General features: G+C 61.3%; 1 protein-coding gene across 1 annotated transcript in view; it reads left to right on the top strand.

Annotated features, from left to right (window-relative positions):
• The window catches only part of LOC140493875 (sodium/potassium/calcium exchanger 3-like), a 45,566-nt gene that overhangs the window by 13,282 nt on the left and 9,396 nt on the right, over window positions 1-22,888 (top strand). The window contains exon 3 of the mRNA XM_072592869.1: window positions 20,627-20,793. Within this exon, the coding sequence (XP_072448970.1) occupies window positions 20,627-20,793 (167 nt within the window). The remainder of the gene's footprint in view (window positions 1-20,626; window positions 20,794-22,888) is intronic.

Raw genomic sequence — 22,888 nt, 5'->3', positions numbered from 1 at the left:
ATACCCCACTGACCCCGATACGCCACTGACCCCGATACGCACTGACCCCGATACCACACTGACCCCGATACCACACTGACCCCGATACCCCACTGACCCTGACCCCGATACCTCACTGACCCCGATACCCCACTGACCCCGATACCCCACTGACCCCAACCCCGATACGACATTGACCCCGATACCACACTGACCCCGATATCCTACTGACCCCAATACCCCACTGACCCCGGTACCCCACTGACCCCAGCCCTAATAGCACATTGACCCCGATACCCCACTGACCCCGATATCACACTGACCCCGATACCCCACTGACCCTGATACCACACTGACCCCGGTACCCCACTGACCCCAACCCCGATACCACATTGACCCCGATACCACACTGACCCGATACCCCACTGACCCCAATACCCCACTGACCCCGATAGCCCACCGACCCCGATATCCCACTGACCCCGGTACCCCACCGACCCCGATACCCCACTGACCCCGATACCCCACCGACCCTGATACCCCACTGACCCCAATACCCCACCGACCCCAATACCCCACCGACCCCAATACCCCACTGACCCCGATACCCCACTGACCCCGATACCCCACTGACCCCGATACCCCACCGACCCCGATACCCCACCGACCCCGATACCCCACTGACCCTGATACCCCACTGACCCCGATACCCCACTGACCCCGGTACTCCACTGACCCCAATACCCCACCGACCCCGATACCCCACTGACCCCGGTACCCCACTGACCACGATACCCCACTGACCCCGATACCCCACTGACCCCAATACCCCACTGACCCCGATACCCCACTGACCCTGACCCCGATACCTCACTGACCCCGATACCCCACTGACCCCGATACCCCATTGACCCCAACCCCGATACGACATTGACCCCTATACCACACTGACCCCGATACCCCACTGACCCCAATACCCCACTGACCCCGGTACCCCACTGACCCTGACCCCGATACCCCACTGACCCCGATACCCCACTGACCCCAATACCCCACTGACCCCAACCCCGATACGACATTGACCCCGATACCACACTGACCCCGATACCCCACTGACCCCAATACCCCACTGACCCCGATACGCCACTGACCCCGATACGCACTGACCCTGATACCACACTGACCCCGATACCACACTGACCCCGATACCACACTGACCCCGATACCCCACTGACCCTGACCCCGATACCTCACTGACCCCGATACCCCACTGACCCCGATACCCCACTGACCCCAACCCCGATACGACATTGACCCCGATACCACACTGACCCCGATATCCTACTGACCCCAATACCCCACTGACCCCGGTACCCCACTGACCCCAGCCCTAATAGCACATTGACCCCGATACCCCACTGACCCCGATATCACACTGACCCCGATACCCCACTGACCCTGATACCACACTGACCCCGGTACCCCACTGACCCCAACCCCGATACCACATTGACCCCGATACCACACTGACCCGATACCCCACTGACCCCAATACCCCACTGACCCCGATAGCCCACCGACCCCGATATCCCACCGACCCCGGTACCCCACCGACCCCGATACCCCACTGACCCCGATACCCCACCGACCCTGATACCCCACTGACCCCAATACCCCACCGACCCCAATACCCCACCGACCCCAATACCCCACTGACCCCGATACCCCACTGACCCCGATACCCCACTGACCCTGATACCCCACTGACCCCGATACCCCACTGACCCCGGTACTCCACTGACCCCAATACCCCACCGACCCCGATACCCCACTGACCCCGGTACCCCACTGACCACGATACCCCACTGACCCCGATACCCCACTGACCCCAATACCCCACTGACCCCGATACCCCACTGACCCTGACCCCGATACCTCACTGACCCCGATACCCCACTGACCCCGATACCCCACTGACCCCAACCCCGATACGACATTGACCCGGATACCACACTGACCCCGATATCCTACTGACCCCAATACCCCACTGACCCCGGTACCCCACTGACCCCAGCCCTAATAGCACATTGACCCCGATACCCCACTGACCCCGATATCACACTGACCCCGATACGCCACTGACCTTGATACCACACTGACCCCGGTACCCCACTGACCCCAACCCCGATACCACATTGACCCCGATACCACACTGACCCGATACCCCACTGACCCCAATACCCCACTGACCCCGATAGCCCACCGACCCCGATATCCCACTGACCCCGGTACCCCACCGACCCCGATACCCCACTGACCCCGATACCCCACCGACCCCGATACCCCACTGACCGCAATACCCCACCGACCCCAATACCCCACCGACCCCAATACCCCACTGACCCCGATACCCCACTGACCCCGATACCCCACCGACCCCGATACCCCACTGACCCCGATACCCCACTGACCCTGATACCCCACTGAACCCGATACCCCACTGACCCCGGTACTCCACTGACCCCAATACCCCACCGACCCCGATACCCCACTGTCCCCGGTACCCCACTGACCCCGATACCCCACTGACCACGATACCCCACTGACCCCGATACCCCACTGACCACGATACCCCACTGACCCCGATACCCCACTGACCACGATACCCCACTGACCACGATACCCCACTGACCCCGGTACCCCACTGACCACGATACGCCACTGACCCCGATACCCCACTGACCCCGGTACCCCACTGACCACGATACCCAACTGACCCCGATACCCCACTGACCCCGGTACCCCACTGACCCCGATACCACACTGACCTGATACCCCACTGACCCCGATACCCCACCGACCCCTATACCCCACCGACCCCGACCCCAATACCCCACTGACCACGATACCCTGATACCCCACTGACCCCGATAGCCCACCGACCCCAATAGCCCACTGACCCCGATACCCTACCAACCCCGATACCCCACTGACCCCGATACCACACTGACCCGATACCCCACTGACCCTGATACCCCACTGACCCCGATACCCCACCGACCCCTATACCCCACCGACCCCGACCCCAATACCCCACTGACCACGATACCCTGATACCCCACTGACCCCGATAGCCCACCGACCCCAATAGCCCACTGACCCCGATACCCTACCAACCCCGATACCCCACTGACCCCGATACCACACTGACCCGATACCCCACTGACCCCGATACCCCACTGACCCCGATACCACACTGACCCGATACCACACTGACCCGATACCCCACTGTCCCCGATACCCCACTGACCCCGATACCCCACTGACCCCGATACCCCACCGACCCCGATACCCCACTGACCCCGATACGATACTGACCCTAATGCCCCACTGACCCCGATACGCCACTGACCCCGATACCCTACTGACCCCGATACCCTGATACCCCACTGACCCCGATACCCCACTGACCCTTCTACCCCACTGACCCCGATACCCCACTGACCCCAACCCCGATACCACATTGACCCCGATACCCCACTGACCCCGATACGCCACTGACCCCGATACCCCACCGACCCCGACCCCAATACCCCACTGACCACGATACCCCGATACCCCACTGACCCCGATACCCCACTGACCCCGATACCCCACCGACCCCGATACCCCACCGACCCCGATACCCTACTGACCCCGATACCCTGATACCCCACTGACCCCGATACCCCACTGACCCCAACCCCGATACGACATTGACCCCTATACCACACTGACCCCGATACCCCACTGACCCCAATACCCCACTGACCCCGGTACCCCACTGACCCTGACCCCGATACCCCACTGACCCCGATACCCCACTGACCCCGATACCCCACTGACCCCAACCCCGATACAACATTGACCCCGATACCACACTGACCCCAATACCCCACTGACCCCAATACCCCACTGACCCCGGTACCCCACTGACCCCAGCCCTAATAGCACATTGACCCCGATACCCCACTAACCCCGATACCACACTGACCCCGATACCACACTGACCCTGATACCACACTGACCCCGATACCCCACCGACCCCGATACCCCACCGACCCCGACCCCAATACCCCACTGACCACGATACCCCGATACCCCACTGACCCCGATACCACACTGACCCTGATACCACACTGACCCCGATACGCCACTGACCCCGATACCCCACCGACCCCGACCCCAATACCCCACTGACCACAATACCCCGATACCCCACTGTCCCCGATACCCCACTGACCCCGATACCCCACCGACCCCGATACCCTACTGACCCCGATACCCTGATACCCCACTGACCCTGATACCCCACTGACCCCAACCCCGATACGACATTGACCCCTATACCACACTGACCCCGATACCCCACTGACCCCAATACCCCACTGACCCCGGTACCCCACTGACCCTGACCCCGATACCCCACTGACCCCGATACCCCACTGACCCCAATACCCCACTGACCCCAACCCCGATACGACATTGACCCCGATACCACACTGACCCCGATACCCCACTGACCCCAATACCCCACTGACCCCGATACGCCACTGACCCCGATACGCACTGACCCTGATACCACACTGACCCCGATACCACACTGACCCCGATACCACACTGACCCCGATACCCCACTGACCCTGACCCCGATACCTCACTGACCCCGATACCCCACTGACCCCGATACCCCACTGACCCCAACCCCGATACGACATTGACCCCGATACCACACTGACCCCGATATCCTACTGACCCCAATACCCCACTGACCCCGGTACCCCACTGACCCCAGCCCTAATAGCACATTGACCCCGATACCCCACTGACCCCGATATCACACTGACCCCGATACCCCACTGACCCTGATACCACACTGACCCCGGTACCCCACTGACCCCAACCCCGATACCACATTGACCCCGATACCACACTGACCCGATACCCCACTGACCCCAATACCCCACTGACCCCGATACCCCACTGACCCCGATACCCCACCGACCCCGATACCCCACTGACCCCGATACCCCACTGACCCTGATACCCCACTGAACCCGATACCCCACTGACCCCGGTACTCCACTGACCCCAATACCCCACCGACCCCGATACCCCACTGTCCCCGGTACCCCACTGACCCCGATACCCCACTGACCACGATACCCCACTGACCCCGATACCCCACTGACCACGATACCCCACTGACCCCGATACCCCACTGACCACGATACCCCACTGACCCCGGTACCCCACTGACCACGATACGCCACTGACCCCGATACCCCACTGACCCCAGTACCCCACTGACCACGATACCCTACTGACCCCGATACCCCACTGACCCCGGTACCCCACTGACCCCGATACCCCACCGACCCCGATACCCCACCGACCCCTATACCCCACCGACCCCGACCCCAATACCCCACTGACCACGATACCCTGATACCCCACTGACCCCGATAGCCCACCGACCCCAATAGCCCACTGACCCCGATACCCTACCAACCCCGATACCCCACTGACCCCGATACCACACTGACCCGATACCCCACTGACCCTGATACCCCACTGACCCCGATACCCCACCGACCCCTATACCCCACCGACCCCGACCCCAATACCCCACTGACCACGATACCCTGATACCCCACTGACCCCGATAGCCCACCGACCCCAATAGCCCACTGACCCCGATACCCTACCAACCCCGATACCCCACTGACCCCGATACCACACTGACCCGATACCCCACTGACCCCGATACCCCACTGACCCCGATACCACACTGACCCGATACCACACTGACCCGATACCCCACTGTCCCCGATACCCCACTGACCCCGATACCCCACTGACCCCGATACCCCACCGACCCCGATACCCCACTGACCCCGATACGATACTGACCCTAATGCCCCACTGACCCCGATACGCCACTGACCCCGATACCCTACTGACCCCGATACCCTGATACCCCACTGACCCCGATACCCCACTGACCCTTCTACCCCACTGACCCCGATACCCCACTGACCCCAACCCCGATACCACATTGACCCCGATACCCCACTGACCCCGATACGCCACTGACCCCGATACCCCACCGACCCCGACCCCAATACCCCACTGACCACGATACCCCGATACCCCACTGACCCCGATACCCCACTGACCCCGATACCCCACCGACCCCGATACCCCACCGACCCCGATACCCTACTGACCCCGATACCCTGATACCCCACTGACCCCGATACCCCACTGACCCCAACCCCGATACGACATTGACCCCTATACCACACTGACCCCGATACCCCACTGACCCCAATACCCCACTGACCCCGGTACCCCACTGACCCTGACCCCGATACCCCACTGACCCCGATACCCCACTGACCCCGATACCCCACTGACCCCAACCCCGATACAACATTGACCCCGATACCACACTGACCCCAATACCCCACTGACCCCAATACCCCACTGACCCCGGTACCCCACTGACCCCAGCCCTAATAGCACATTGACCCCGATACCCCACTAACCCCGATACCACACTGACCCCGATACCACACTGACCCTGATACCACACTGACCCCGATACCCCACCGACCCCGATACCCCACCGACCCCGACCCCAATACCCCACTGACCACGATACCCCGATACCCCACTGACCCCGATACCACACTGACCCTGATACCACACTGACCCCGATACGCCACTGACCCCGATACCCCACCGACCCCGACCCCAATACCCCACTGACCACAATACCCCGATACCCCACTGTCCCCGATACCCCACTGACCCCGATACCCCACCGACCCCGATACCCTACTGACCCCGATACCCTGATACCCCACTGACCCTGATACCCCACTGACCCCAACCCCGATACGACATTGACCCCTATACCACACTGACCCCGATACCCCACTGACCCCAATACCCCACTGACCCCGGTACCCCACTGACCCTGACCCCGATACCCCACTGACCCCGATACCCCACTGACCCCAATACCCCACTGACCCCAACCCCGATACGACATTGACCCCGATACCACACTGACCCCGATACCCCACTGACCCCAATACCCCACTGACCCCGATACGCCACTGACCCCGATACGCACTGACCCTGATACCACACTGACCCCGATACCACACTGACCCCGATACCACACTGACCCCGATACCCCACTGACCCTGACCCCGATACCTCACTGACCCCGATACCCCACTGACCCCGATACCCCACTGACCCCAACCCCGATACGACATTGACCCCGATACCACACTGACCCCGATATCCTACTGACCCCAATACCCCACTGACCCCGGTACCCCACTGACCCCAGCCCTAATAGCACATTGACCCCGATACCCCACTGACCCCGATATCACACTGACCCCGATACCCCACTGACCCTGATACCACACTGACCCCGGTACCCCACTGACCCCAACCCCGATACCACATTGACCCCGATACCACACTGACCCGATACCCCACTGACCCCAATACCCCACTGACCCCGATACCCCACTGACCCCGATACCCCACCGACCCCGATACCCCACTGACCCCGATACCCCACTGACCCTGATACCCCACTGAACCCGATACCCCACTGACCCCGGTACTCCACTGACCCCAATACCCCACCGACCCCGATACCCCACTGTCCCCGGTACCCCACTGACCCCGATACCCCACTGACCACGATACCCCACTGACCCCGATACCCCACTGACCACGATACCCCACTGACCCCGATACCCCACTGACCACGATACCCCACTGACCCCGGTACCCCACTGACCACGATACGCCACTGACCCCGATACCCCACTGACCCCGGTACCCCACTGACCACGATACCCTACTGACCCCGATACCCCACTGACCCCGGTACCCCACTGACCCCGATACCCCACCGACCCCGATACCCCACCGACCCCTATACCCCACCGACCCCGACCCCAATACCCCACTGACCACGATACCCTGATACCCCACTGACCCCGATAGCCCACCGACCCCAATAGCCCACTGACCCCGATACCCTACCAACCCCGATACCCCACTGACCCCGATACCCCACTGACCCGATACCCCACTGACCCTGATACCCCACTGACCCCGATACCCCACCGACCCCTATACCCCACCGACCCCGACCCCAATACCCCACTGACCACGATACCCTGATACCCCACTGACCCCGATAGCCCACCGACCCCAATAGCCCACTGACCCCGATACCCTACCAACCCCGATACCCCACTGACCCCGATACCACACTGACCCGATACCCCACTGACCCCGATACCCCACTGACCCCGATACCACACTGACCCGATACCACACTGACCCGATACCCCACTGTCCCCGATACCCCACTGACCCCGATACCCCACTGACCCCGATACCCCACCGACCCCGATACCCCACTGACCCCGATACGATACTGACCCTAATGCCCCACTGACCCCGATACGCCACTGACCCCGATACCCTACTGACCCCGATACCCTGATACCCCACTGACCCCGATACCCCACTGACCCTTCTACCCCACTGACCCCGATACCCCACTGACCCCAACCCCGATACCACATTGACCCCGATACCCCACTGACCCCGATACGCCACTGACCCCGATACCCCACCGACCCCGACCCCAATACCCCACTGACCACGATACCCCGATACCCCACTGACCCCGATACCCCACTGACCCCGATACCCCACCGACCCCGATACCCCACCGACCCCGATACCCTACTGACCCCGATACCCTGATACCCCACTGACCCCGATACCCCACTGACCCCAACCACGATACGACATTGACCCCTATACCACACTGACCCCGATACCCCACTGACCCCAATACCCCACTGACCCCGGTACCCCACTGACCCTGACCCCGATACCCCACTGACCCCGATACCCCACTGACCCCGATACCCCACTGACCCCAACCCCGATACAACATTGACCCCGATACCACACTGACCCCAATACCCCACTGACCCCAATACCCCACTGACCCCGGTACCCCACTGACCCCAGCCCTAATAGCACATTGACCCCGATACCCCACTAACCCCGATACCACACTGACCCCGATACCACACTGACCCTGATACCACACTGACCCCGATACCCCACCGACCCCGATACCCCACCGACCCCGACCCCAATACCCCACTGACCACGATACCCCGATACCCCACTGACCCCGATACCACACTGACCCTGATACCACACTGACCCCGATACGCCACTGACCCCGATACCCCACCGACCCCGACCCCAATACCCCACTGACCACAATACCCCGATACCCCACTGTCCCCGATACCCCACTGACCCCGATACCCCACCGACCCCGATACCCTACTGACCCCGATACCCTGATACCCCACTGACCCTGATACCCCACTGACCCCAACCCCGATACGACATTGACCCCTATACCACACTGACCCCGATACCCCACTGACCCCAATACCCCACTGACCCCGGTACCCCACTGACCCTGACCCCGATACCCCACTGACCCCGATACCCCACTGACCCCAATACCCCACTGACCCCAACCCCGATACGACATTGACCCCGATACCACACTGACCCCGATACCCCACTGACCCCAATACCCCACTGACCCCGATACGCCACTGACCCCGATACGCACTGACCCTGATACCACACTGACCCCGATACCACACTGACCCCGATACCACACTGACCCCGATACCCCACTGACCCTGACCCCGATACCTCACTGACCCCGATACCCCACTGACCCCGATACCCCACTGACCCCAACCCCGATACGACATTGACCCCGATACCACACTGACCCCGATATCCTACTGACCCCAATACCCCACTGACCCCGGTACCCCACTGACCCCAGCCCTAATAGCACATTGACCCCGATACCCCACTGACCCCGATATCACACTGACCCCGATACCCCACTGACCCTGATACCACACTGACCCCGGTACCCCACTGACCCCAACCCCGATACCACATTGACCCTGATACCACACTGACCCGATACCCCACTGACCCCAATACCCCACTGACCCCGATAGCCCACCGACCCCGATATCCCACTGACCCCGGTACCCCACCGACCCCGATACCCCACTGACCCCGATACCCCACCGACCCCGATACCCCACTGACCCCGATACCCCACTGACCCTGATACCCCACTGACCCCGATACCCCACTGACCCCGGTACTCCACTGACCCCAATACCCCACCGACCCCGATACCCCACTGACCCCGGTACCCCACTGACCACGATACCCCACTGACCCCGATACCCCACCGACCCCGATACCCCACTGACCCCGATACCCCACTGACCCTGATACCCCACTGACCCCGATACCCCACTGACCCCGGTACTCCACTGACCCCAATACCCCACCGACCCCGATACCCCACTGACCCCGGTACCCCACTGACCACGATACCCCACTGACCCCGATACCCCACTGACCCCGATACCCCACTGACCCCGATACCCCACTGACCCTGACCCCGATACCTCACTGACCCCGATACCCCACTGACCCCGATACCCCACTGACCCCAACCCCGATACGACATTGACCCCGATACCACACTGACCCCGATATCCTACTGACCCCAATACCCCACTGACCCCGGTACCCCACTGACCCCAGCCCTAATAGCACATTGACCCCGATACCCCACTGACCCCGATATCACACTGACCCCGATACCCCACTGACCCTGATACCACACTGACCCCGGTACCCCACTGACCCCAACCCCGATACCACATTGACCCCGATACCACACTGACCCGATACCCCACTGACCCCAATACCCCACTGACCCCGATAGCCCACCGACCCCGATATCCCACTGACCCCGGTACCCCACCGACCCCGATACCCCACTGACCCCGATACCCCACCGACCCCAATACCCCACTGACCGCAATACCCCACCGACCCCAATACCCCACCGACCCCAATACCCCACTGACCCCGATACCCCACTGACCCCGATACCCCACCGACCCCGATACCCCACTGACCCCGATACCCCACTGACCCTGATACCCCACTGAACCCGATACCCCACTGACCCCGGTACTCCACTGACCCCAATACCCCACCGACCCCGATACCCCACTGTCCCCGGTACCCCACTGACCCCGATACCCCACTGACCACGATACCCCACTGACCCCGATACCCCACTGACCACGATACCCCACTGACCCCGATACCCCACTGACCACGATACCCCACTGACCCCGGTACCCCACTGACCACGATACGCCACTGACCCCGATACCCCACTGACCCCGGTACCCCAATGACCACGATACCCTACTGACCCCGATACCCCACTGACCCCGGTACCCCACTGACCCCGATACCACACTGACCTGATACCCCACTGACCCCGATACCCCACCGACCCCTATACCCCACCGACCCCGACCCCAATACCCCACTGACCACGATACCCTGATACCCCACTGACCCCGATAGCCCACCGACCCCAATAGCCCACTGACCCCGATACCCTACCAACCCCGATACCCCACTGACCCCGATACCACACTGACCCGATACCCCACTGACCCCGATACCCCACTGACCCAGATACAACACTGACCCGATACCACACTGACCCGATACCCCACTGTCCCCGATACCCCACTGACCCCGATACCCCACTGACCCCGATACCCCACCGACCCCGATACCCCACTGACCCCGATACGATACTGACCCTAATGCCCCACTGACCCCGATACGCCACTGACCCCGATACCCTACTGACCCCGATACCCTGATACCCCACTGACCCCGATACCCCACTGACCCTTCTACCCCACTGACCCCGATACCCCACTGACCCCAACCCCGATACCACATTGACCCCGATACCCCACTGACCCCGATACGCCACTGACCCCGATACCCCACCGACCCCGACCCCAATACCCCACTGACCACGATACCCCGATACCCCACTGACCCCGATACCCCACTGACCCCGATACCCCACCGACCCCGATACCCCACCGACCCCGATACCCTACTGACCCCGATACCCTGATACCCCACTGACCCCGATACCCCACTGACCCCAACCCCGATACGACATTGACCCCTATACCACACTGACCCCGATACCCCACTGACCCCAATACCCCACTGACCCCGGTACCCCACTGACCCTGACCCCAATACCCCACTGACCCCGATACCCCACTGACCCCGATACCCCACTGACCCCAACCCCGATACAACATTGACCCCGATACCACACTGACCCCAATACCCCACTGACCCCAATACCCCACTGACCACAATACCCCGATACCCCACTGTCCCCGATACCCCACTGACCCCGATACCCCACCGACCCCGATACCCTACTGACCCCGATACCCTGATACCCCACTGACCCCGATACCCCACTGACCCCAACCCCGATACGACATTGACCCCTATACCACACTGACCCCGATACCCCACTGACCCCAATACCCCACTGACCCCGGTACCCCACTGACCCTGACCCCGATACCCCACTGACCCCGATAACCCACTGACCCTGATACCCCACTGACCCCAACCCCGATACGACATTGACCCCGATACCACACTGACCCCAATACCCCACTGACCCCAATACCCCACTGACCCCGGTACCCCACTGACCCCAGCCCTAATAGCACATTGACCCCGATACCCCACTGACCCCGATACCACACTGACCCCGATACCACACTGACCCTGATACCACACTGACCCCGGTACCCCACTGACCCCAACCCCGATACCACATTGACCCCGATACCACACTGACCCGATACCCCACTGACCCCAATACCCTGCTGTCCCCAATACCCCACTGACCCCAATAGCCCTCCGACCCCGATACCCCACTGACCCCGGTACCCCACCGACCCCGGTACCCCACTGACCCCGATACCCCACCGACCCCGATACCCCACTGACCCCAATACCCCACCGACCCCAATACCCCACCGACCCCAATACCCCACTGACCCCGATACCCCACTGACCCCGATAACCCACTGACCCCAATACCCCACTGACCCCGATACCCCACTGACCACGATACCCCACTGACCCCGATACCCCACCGACCCCAATACCCCACCGACCCCAATACCCCACTGACCCCGATACCCCACTGACCCCGGTACTCCACTGACCCCAATACCCCACCGACCCCGATACCCCACTGTCCCCGGTACCCCACTGACCCCGATACCCCACTGACCACGATACCCCACTGACCCCGATACCCCACTGACCCCGGTACCCCACTGACCCCGATACCCCACTGACCACGATACCCCACTGACCCCGATACCCCACCGACCCCGATACCCCACCGACCCCAATACCCCACTGACCCCGATACCCCACTGACCACGATACCCCACTGACCCCAATACCCCACCGACCCCGATACCCCACTGTCCCCGGTACCCCACTGACCCCGATACCCCACTGACCAAGATACCCCACTGACCCCGATACCCCACTGACCCCGATACCCCACTGACCCCGGTACCCCACTGACACCGATACCCCACTTACCACGATACCCCACTGACCCTGGTACCCCACTGACCCCGATACCATACTGACCCGATACCACACTGACCCGATACCCCACTGTCCCCGATACCCCACTGACCCCAATACCCCACTGACCCCGATACCCCACCGACCCCTATACCCCACCGACCCCGACCCCAATATCCCACTGACCACGATACCCTGATACCCCACTGACCCCGATAGCCCACCGACCCCGATAGCCCACTGACCCCGATACACCACCAACCCCGATACCCCACTGACCCCGATACCACACTGACCCGATACCCCACTGACCCCGATACCCCACTGACCCCGATACCATACTGACCCGATACCACACTGACCCGATACCCCACTGTCCCCGATACCCCACTGACCCCAATACCCCACTGACCCCGATACCCCACCGACCCCGATACGATACTGACCCTAATGCCCCACTGACCCCGATACCCCACTGACCCCGATACCCTTCTGACCCCGATACCCTGTTACCCCACTGACCCCGATACCCCACTGACCCTGATACCCCACTGACCCCGATACCCCACTGACCCCAACTCCGATACCACATTGACCCCGATACCCCACTGACCCCGATACCCCACTGACCCCGATACCCCACCGACCCCGACCCCAATACCCCACTGACCACGATACCCCGATACCTCACTGACCCCGATACCCCACTGACCCCGATACCCCACCGACCCCGATACCCCACTGACCCCGATACCCTACTGACCCCGATATCCTGATACCCCACTGACCCCGATACCCCACTGACCCCAATACCCCACTGACCCCGGTACCCCACTGACCCTGACCCCGATACCCCACTGACCCCAATACCCCACTGACCCCGATACCCCACTGACCCCAACCCCGATACCACACTGACCTCGATACCCCACTGACCCCAATACCCCACTGACCCCGATACCCCACCGACCCCGATACCCCACTGACCCCGATACCACACTGACCCCGATACCCCACCGACCCTGACCCCGATACCCCACTGACCACGATACCCTGATACCCCACTGACCCCGATAGCCCACCAACCCCGATAGCCCACTGACCCCGATACCCCATTGACCCCGATAGCCCACTGACCCCGATTCCCCACCGACCCCGACAGCCCACTGACCCCGATAGCCCACTGACCCCGATACCCCACTGACCCGATACCCCGCTGTCCCCGATACCCCACTGACCCCGATACCCCACTGACCCTAATGCCCCACTGACCCCGATACCCTACTGACCCCGATACCCTGATATCCCACTGACCCCGATACCCCGCTGTCCCTGATACCCCACTGACCCCAATACCACACTGTCCCCGATACCCCACTGACCCCGATACCCCACTGACCCTAATGCCCCACTGACCCCGATACCCCACTGACCCCGATACCCTACTGACCCCGATACCCTGATACCCCACTGACCCCGATACCCCACTGACCCTGATACCCCACTGACCCCGATACCCCACCGACCCGATACCCCGCTGTCCCTGATACCCCACTGACCCCGATACCCCACTGACCCCGATACCCCAATACCCCCGACCCTGATACACCCCCGATACCCCACTGTCCCCGATACTATCGACCCTGATACCCCACTGACCCCGATATCCCACTCCCACCCCCATCCCGGTCCAATATCCCATCCTCTTGTCCACTTTCTAATTATCCGGTCCCATATTCCTCTCACTCTGATCTGGTACAGAATCCCACTCACCCCCAGTCTAGCATCCCCGTTCCCGATCAGTATCCCCGCTGTCCGGTCTGTATTCCCGTTCCCACATCAGTATCCCCGATCCCCAGTCTGTATCCCCATTCCCAGTCAGTTCTCTGGTCTGTATCCCCGTTCCCGATCAGTAACCCGGTCTGTATCCCCATTCCCAATCAGTATCCCGGTCTGTATCTCCTTTCCCCGGTCTGTATCCCCATTCCCCAGTCTGTATCTCTGTTCCCTGGTCTGTATCCCCATTCCCGATCAGCATCCCTTTTCCCCAGTCTGTATCCCTGTTCCTGATCAGTTCCCCAGTTTGTATCTCCATTCCCCGGTCTGTTTTCCCGTTCACTGGTCTGTATCCCCGTTGCCCAGTCTCTATTCCCGTTCCTCGGTCTGTACCCCTATTTCTGCTCAGTTCTCCGGTCTGTATCCCCGTTCCCTGGTCTGTAATCCCGTTCCCCAGTTTGTAATCCCATTCCCCAGTCTGTATTCCCGATTCCCAGTCTGTATCCCATTTCTGATCAGTTCTCCAGTCTGTATCCCCGTTTTCCGGTCTGTATCCCCGTTCCCTGGTCTGTACTCCCGTTCTCCAGTTTGTAATCCCATTCCCCAGTCTGTATCCCCTTTGCCCAGTCTGTATCCCAGTTCCCGGTCAGTTCCTCAGTCTGTATCCCTGTTCCTGGTCAGTATCCTGGTCTGTATCCCCATTCCCTGCTCTGTATCCTGGTTCCCAGTCAGTATCCCGGTCTGTATCCACGTTCCCCAGTCTGTATCCCAGTTCCCGTCTGTATCCCCGATCTCCGGTCTGTATCCCTGTTCCCGATCAGTATCCCGGTCTGTGACCCCATTCCCTGGTCTGTATCCCCACTCCCCGGTCTGTGTCCCCATTCCCCGGTCTGTATCCCCACTCCCCGGTCTGTATCCCCACTCCCCGGTCTGTATCCCCGATCTGTATCCCCACTCCCCGGTCTGTATCCCCGATCCCCGGTCTGTATCCCCGATCCCCGGGTCTGTATCCCCACTCCCCGGTCTGTATCCCCGATCCCCGGTCTGTATCCCCACTCCCCGGGTCTGTATCCCCGATCCCCGGTCTGTATCCCCATTCCCCGGTCTGTATCCCCACTCCCCGGGTCTGTATCCCCGATCCCCGGTCTGTATCCCCACTCCCCGGTCTGTATCCCCACTCCCCGGTCTGTATCCCCATTCCCCGGTCTGTATCCCCACTCCCCGGGTCTGTATCCCCGGTCTGTATCCCCACTCCCCGGTCTGTATCCCTGATCCCCGGTCTGTATCCCCGATCCCCGGTCTGTATCCCCATTCCCCGGTCTGTATCCCCACTCCCCGGGTCTGTATCCCCGATCCCCGGTCTGTATCCCCACTCCCCGGTCTGTATCCCCGATCCACGGTCTGTATCCCCGATCCCCGGTCTGTATCCCCGATCCCTGGTCTGTATCCCCATTCCCTGGACTGTATCCCCATTCCCCGGTCTGTATCCCCGATCCACGGTCTGTATCCCCGATCCCCGGTCTGTATCCCCGATCCCTGGTCTGTATCCCCATTCCCTGGACTGTATCCCCGATCCCCGGTCTGTATCCCCGATCCCCGATCCACGGTCTATATCCCCGATCCCCGGTCTGTATCCCCGATCCCTGGACTGTATCCCCATTCCCCGGTCTGTATCCCCGATCCACGGTCTGTATCCCCATTCCCCGGTCTGTATCCCCATTCGCCGGTCTGTATCCCCACTCCCCGGTCTGTATCCCCGATCCCTGGACTGTAACCCCAGTCCCCGGTCTGTATCCCCGATCCACGGTCTGTATCCCCACTCCCCGGTCTGTATCCCCACTCCGCCGGTCTGTATCCCCAACTCCCCGGTCTGTATCCCCACTCCCCGGTCTGTATCCCCATCCCCGGTCTGTATCCCCGACTCCCCGGTCTGTATCCCCATCCCGGTCTGTATCCCCACTCCCCGGTCTGTATCCCCCTCCCCGGTCTGTATCCCCGATCCCCGGTCTGTATCCCCGATCCCCGGTCTGTATCCCCGATCCCCGGTGCTGTATCCCCGATCCCGGACTGTATCCCCGATCCACGGTCTGTATCCCCACTCCCCGGTCTGTATCCCCACTCCTGGTCTGTATCCCCGATCTCCGGTCTGTATCCCCGATCCCCGGTCTGTATCCCCATTCCCCGGTCTGTAGCCCCACTCCACGGTCTGTATCCCCGATCCCCGGGTCTGTATCCCGATCCCCGGTCTGTATCCCACTCCCCGGTCTGTATCCCCATCCCGGTCTGTATCCCCGATCCCCGGACTGTATCCCCGATCCCCCGGTCTGTATCCCCACTCCCCTGGTCTGTATCCCCGATCCCCGGTCTGTATGCCCCGGATCCCCGGTCTGTCAATCCCCGGTCTGTATCCCCGATCCCGGGCTGATCCCTCCGGTCTGTATCCCCACTCCCCGGTCTGTATCCCCGATCCCCGGTCTGTATCCCCGATCCCCGGTCTGTCTCCCCGATCCCCGGTGTGTATCCCCATTCACCGGACTGTATCCCCGATCCCCGGTCTGTATCCCCACTCCCCGGTCTGTATCCCACTCCCTGGTCTGTATCCCCGATCTCCGGTCTGTATCCCCGATCCCCGGTCTGTATCCCCATCCGTCCGGTCTGTAGCCCCACCCCACGGTCTGTATCCCCGATCCCCGGGTCTGTATCCCCGATCCCCGATCTGTATCCCCACTCCCCGGTCTGTATCCCCGACTCCCCGGTCTGTATCCCCGATCCCCGGACTGTATCCCCGATCCCCGGTCTGTATCCCCACTCCCTGGTCTGTATCCCCGATCCCCGGTCTGTATCCGATCCCCGGTCTGTATCCCCTCCGGTCTGTATCCCCGATCCCCCCGGTCTGTATCCCCGATCCCCGGTCTGTATCCCCGACTCCCCGGTCTGTATCCCCACTCCCCGGTCTGTATCCCCGATCCCCGGTCTGTATCCCCGATCCGGTCTGTATCCCCACTTCCCCCGGTCTGTATCCCCACTCCCCGGTCTGTATCCCCACTCCCCGGTCTGTATCCCCGATCCCCGGTCTGTATCCCACCCGGTCTGTATCCCCCTCCCGGTCTGTATCCCCATTCCCCGGTCTGTATCCCCACTCCCCGGTCTGTATCCCCGATCCCCGGTCTGTATCATCCGGTCTGTTCCCGATCCCCGGTCTGTATCCCCACTCCCCGGTCTGTATCCCCGATCCCCGGTCTGTATCCCCGATTCCCCGAGTCTGTATCCCCGATCCCCGGTCTGTATCCCGCTCCCCGGTCTGTCTCCCCGATCCCCAGTCTGTCTCCCCGATCCCGGTCTGTATCCCCACTCCCCGGGTCTGTATCCCCGATCCCCGGTCTGTATCCCGATCCCGTCTGTATCCCCGTCCCGGTCTGTATCCCCGATCCCCGGTCTGTATCCCGATCCCGGTCTGTATCCCGACTCCCCGGTCTGTATCCCCGATCCCCGGTCTGTATCCCGATCCCGGTCTGTATCCCACTCCCCGGTCTGTCTCCCCACTCCCCGGTCTGTCTCCCCGATCCCCGGTCTGTATCCCCACTCCCCGGTCTGTATCCCCACTCCCCGGTCTGTATCCCCGATCCCCGGTCTGTATCCCCACTCCCCGGTCTGTATCCCCGATCCCCGGTCTGTATCCCCGATCTCCCCGGTCTGTATCCCCGATCCCCGGTCTGTATCCCCCCGATCCCCGGTCTGTATCCCCAATCCCCGGTCTGTATCCCACCCGTCTGTATCCCCACTCCCCGGTCTGTATCCCCCGATCCCCGGTCTGTATCCCCGATCCCCGGTCTGTATCCCCGATCCCGTCTGTCTCCCCGATCCCCGGTCTGTATCCCCGATCCCCGGTCTGTATCCCCCACTCCCCGGTCTGTATCCCCGATCCCCGGTCTGTATCCCCGATCCCCGGTCTGTATCCCCACTCCCCGGTCTGTATCCCCGATCCCCGGTCTGTATCCCCGATCCCCGGTCTGTATCCCGATCCCCGGTCTGTATCCCCGATCCCCGGTCTGTATCCCCGATCCCCGGTCTGTATCCCCGACTCCCCGGTCTGTCTCCCCACTCCCCGGTCTGTCTCCCTCCCCGGTCTGTCCCCCTCCCCGGTCTGTATCCCCACTCCCCGGTCTGTATCCCCACTCCCCGGTCTGTATCCCCGATCCCCGGTCTGTATCCCCACTCCCCGGTCTGTATCCCCGATCCCCGGTCTGTATCCCCACTCCCCGTCTGTATCCCCGATCCCCGTCTGTATCCCCGATCCCCGATCCCCGATCTGTATCCCCATTCCCCGGTCTGTATCCCCGATCCCCGGTCTGTATCCCACTCCATGGTCTGTATCCCCACTCCCTCCCGGTCTGTATCCCCATCCCCGGTCTGTATCCCCGATCCCCGGTCTGTATCCCACCCCCGTTCCCCCACCGCTCCGTCTTCCCCGTCAGTATCCTGGTCCGAATCCCGGTCAGTATCCGTCAGTATCCGGTCAGAATCCCGGTCAGTATCCTGGTCCGAATCCCGGTCAGAATCCTGGTCAGTATCCTGGTCAGAATCCCGGTATCCAGTATTCCAGTCAGTATCCTGGTCCGAATCCCAGTCAGAACCCCGGTCCGTATCCCGGTCAGAATCCCGGTCAGTATCCGTTCCTGGTCCGAATCCCGGTCAGAATCCCGGACAGTATCCCGGTCAGTAATCCGGTCAGAATCCCGGTCAGTATCCCGGTCAGTATCCTGGTCCGAATCCCGGTCAGTATCCTGGTCAGAATCCCGGTCAGTATCCCGGTCTGAATCCCGGTCAGAATCCCGGTCAGAATCCCGGTCAGTGTCCCAGTCAGTAATCCCGGTCAGAATCCCGGTCAGTATCCCGGTCAGTATCCTGGTCAGTATCCCTGGTCCGAATCCCGGTCAGATCAGAGTATCCCGGTCAGTATCCTGGTCCGAATCCCGGTCCGAATCCCGGTCAGTATCCTAGTCCGAATCCCGGTCAGTATCCTGGTCCGAATCCCGGTCAGTATCCCGGTCCGAATCCCGGTCAGTATCCCGGTCTCCGTGTAGTGGCCCCAGGCTGCAGCAGGATGTGGTTTGCCCAGTTCCCGGGGAGTTGGGATTTGCTGATTGCTGGTATCGGGATGTTTCGGTTCTCCCAGGACAGAGGTGTGAGGTACTGAAGTGGCTGTTCTCCTGGCCTCTCGGATTCCTGTTGTACTGCACCGTTCCTGACTGTGCTCACCCACCCTGGGAGAAATGGATCATCGCCGCGTTCCTGTGCTCCACTCTGTGGATCGGACTCTTCTCCGACATCATGGTCTGCAGGGTCAGCTCTGGAACATTCTTCCCCACCGGAAACCCATCAATCCGTCCCTGTCCTGGGAGGGGTGTGATGGGGGAGTCAGTGCAGAGGGAGCTTTACACTGTATCTAACCCCGTGCTGTCCCTGTCCTGGGAGGGGTGTGATGGGGGGGACAGTGTAGAGGGAGCTTTACTCTGTATCTAACCCCGTGCTGTCCCTGGGAGTGTTTGATGGGGGGGCAGTGTAGAGGGAGCTTTACTCTGTCTCTAACCCCGTGCTGTCCCTGTCCCTGGGAGTGTTTGATGGGGGGACAGTGTAGAGAGAGCTTTACTCTGTATCTAACCCCGTGCTGTCCCTGTCCCTGGGAGTGTTTGATGGGGGGGAACAGTGTAGAGGGAGCTTTACCCTGTATCTAACCCCGTGCTGTCCCTGTCCTGGGAGTGTTTGATGGGGGGGGACAGTGTAGAGGGAGCTTTACTCTGTATCTAACCCCATGCTGTCCCCTGTCCCTGGGGGTGTTTGATGGGGGGTGGGGAACAGTGTAGAGAGAGCTTTACTCTGTATCTAACCCCGTACTGTCCCTGTCCCTGGGGGTGTTTGATGGGGGGACAGTGTAGAGGTAGCTTTACTCTGCATCTAACCCCGTGCTGTCCCTGTCCCTGGGGGTGTTTGATGGGGGGGGGGGACAGTGTAGAGAGAGCTTTTCTCTGTATCTAACCCCGTGCTGTCCCTGTCCTCGGAGTGTTTGATGGGGGGGACAGTGTAGAGGGAGCTTTACTCTGTATCTAACCCTGTGCTGTCCCTGTCCCTGGGAGTGTTTGATGGGGAACAGTGTAGAGGGAGCTTTACTCTGTATCTAACCCTGTGCTGTCCCTGTCCCTAGGAGTGTTTGATGGGGGGACAGTGTAGAGGGAGCTATACTCTGTATCTAACCCCGTGCTGTCCCTGTCCTGGGGGTGTTTGATGGGGGGAACAGTGTAGAGGGAGCTATACTCTGTATCTAACCCTGTGCTGTCCCTGTCCTGGGGGTGTTTGATGGGGGGGGGACAGTGTAGAGGGAGCTTTACCCTGTATCTAACCCCATGCTGTCCCTGTCCTGGGGGTGTTTGATGAGGGGGGGGGGGGACAGTGTGGAGGGAGCTTTACTCTGTATCTAACCCTGTGTTGTCCCTGTCCCTGGGAGTGTTTGATGGGGGGGGACAGTGTGGAGGGAGCTTTACCCTGTATCTAACACCGTGCTGTCCCTGTCCCTGGGAGTGTTTGATGGGGGGGACAGTGTAGAGAGAGCTTTACTCTATATCTAACCCCGTGCTGTCCCTGTCCTGGGAGTGTTTGATGGGGGGACAGTGTAGAGGGAGCTTTACTCTGTATCTAACCCCATGCTGTCCCTGTCCCTGGGGGTGTTTGATGGGGGGTGGGGAACAGTGTAGAGAGAGCTTTACTCTGTATCTAACCCCGTACTGTCCCTGTCCCTGGGGGTGTTTGATGGGGGGACAGTGTAGAGGGAGCTTTACTCTGCATCTAACCCCGTGCTGTCCCTGTCCCTGGGGGTGTTTGATGGGGGGACAGTGTAGAGAGAGCTTTTCTCTGTATCTAACCCCGTGCTGTCCCTGTCCTCGGAGTGTTTGATGGGGGGGACAGTGTAGAGGGAGCTTTACTCTGTATCTAACCCTGTGCTGTCCCTGTCCCTAGGAGTGTTTGATGGGGGGACAGTGTAGAGGGAGCTATACTCTGTATCTAACCCCGTGCTGTCCCTGTCCTGGGGGTGTTTGATGGGGGGAACAGTGTAGAGGAAGCTTTACTCTGTATCTAACCCTGTGCTGTCCCTGTCCTGGGGGTGTTTGATGGGGGGGGGACAGTGTAGAGGGAGCTTTACCCTGTATCTAACCCCGTGCTGTCCCTGTCCTGGGGGTGTTTGATGGGGGGGACAGTGTAGAGGGAGCTATACTCTGTATCTAACCCCGTGCTGTCCCCTGTCCTGGGGGTGTTTGATGGGGGGAACAGTGTAGAGGAAGCTTTACTCTGTATCTAACCCTGTGCTGTCCCTGTCCCTGGGGGTGTTTGATGGGGGGGGGACAGTGTAGAGGGAGCTTTACCCTGTATCTAACCCCATGCTGTC

Source organism: Chiloscyllium punctatum, chromosome 22 (genome assembly GCF_047496795.1).
Source record: "Chiloscyllium punctatum isolate Juve2018m chromosome 22, sChiPun1.3, whole genome shotgun sequence".
In the NCBI taxonomy this organism is placed as follows: Eukaryota; Metazoa; Chordata; class Chondrichthyes; order Orectolobiformes; family Hemiscylliidae; genus Chiloscyllium; species Chiloscyllium punctatum.
Note: the sequence above shows the minus strand (reverse complement) of the source record. Positions and strands in the feature narration are given on the sequence as shown.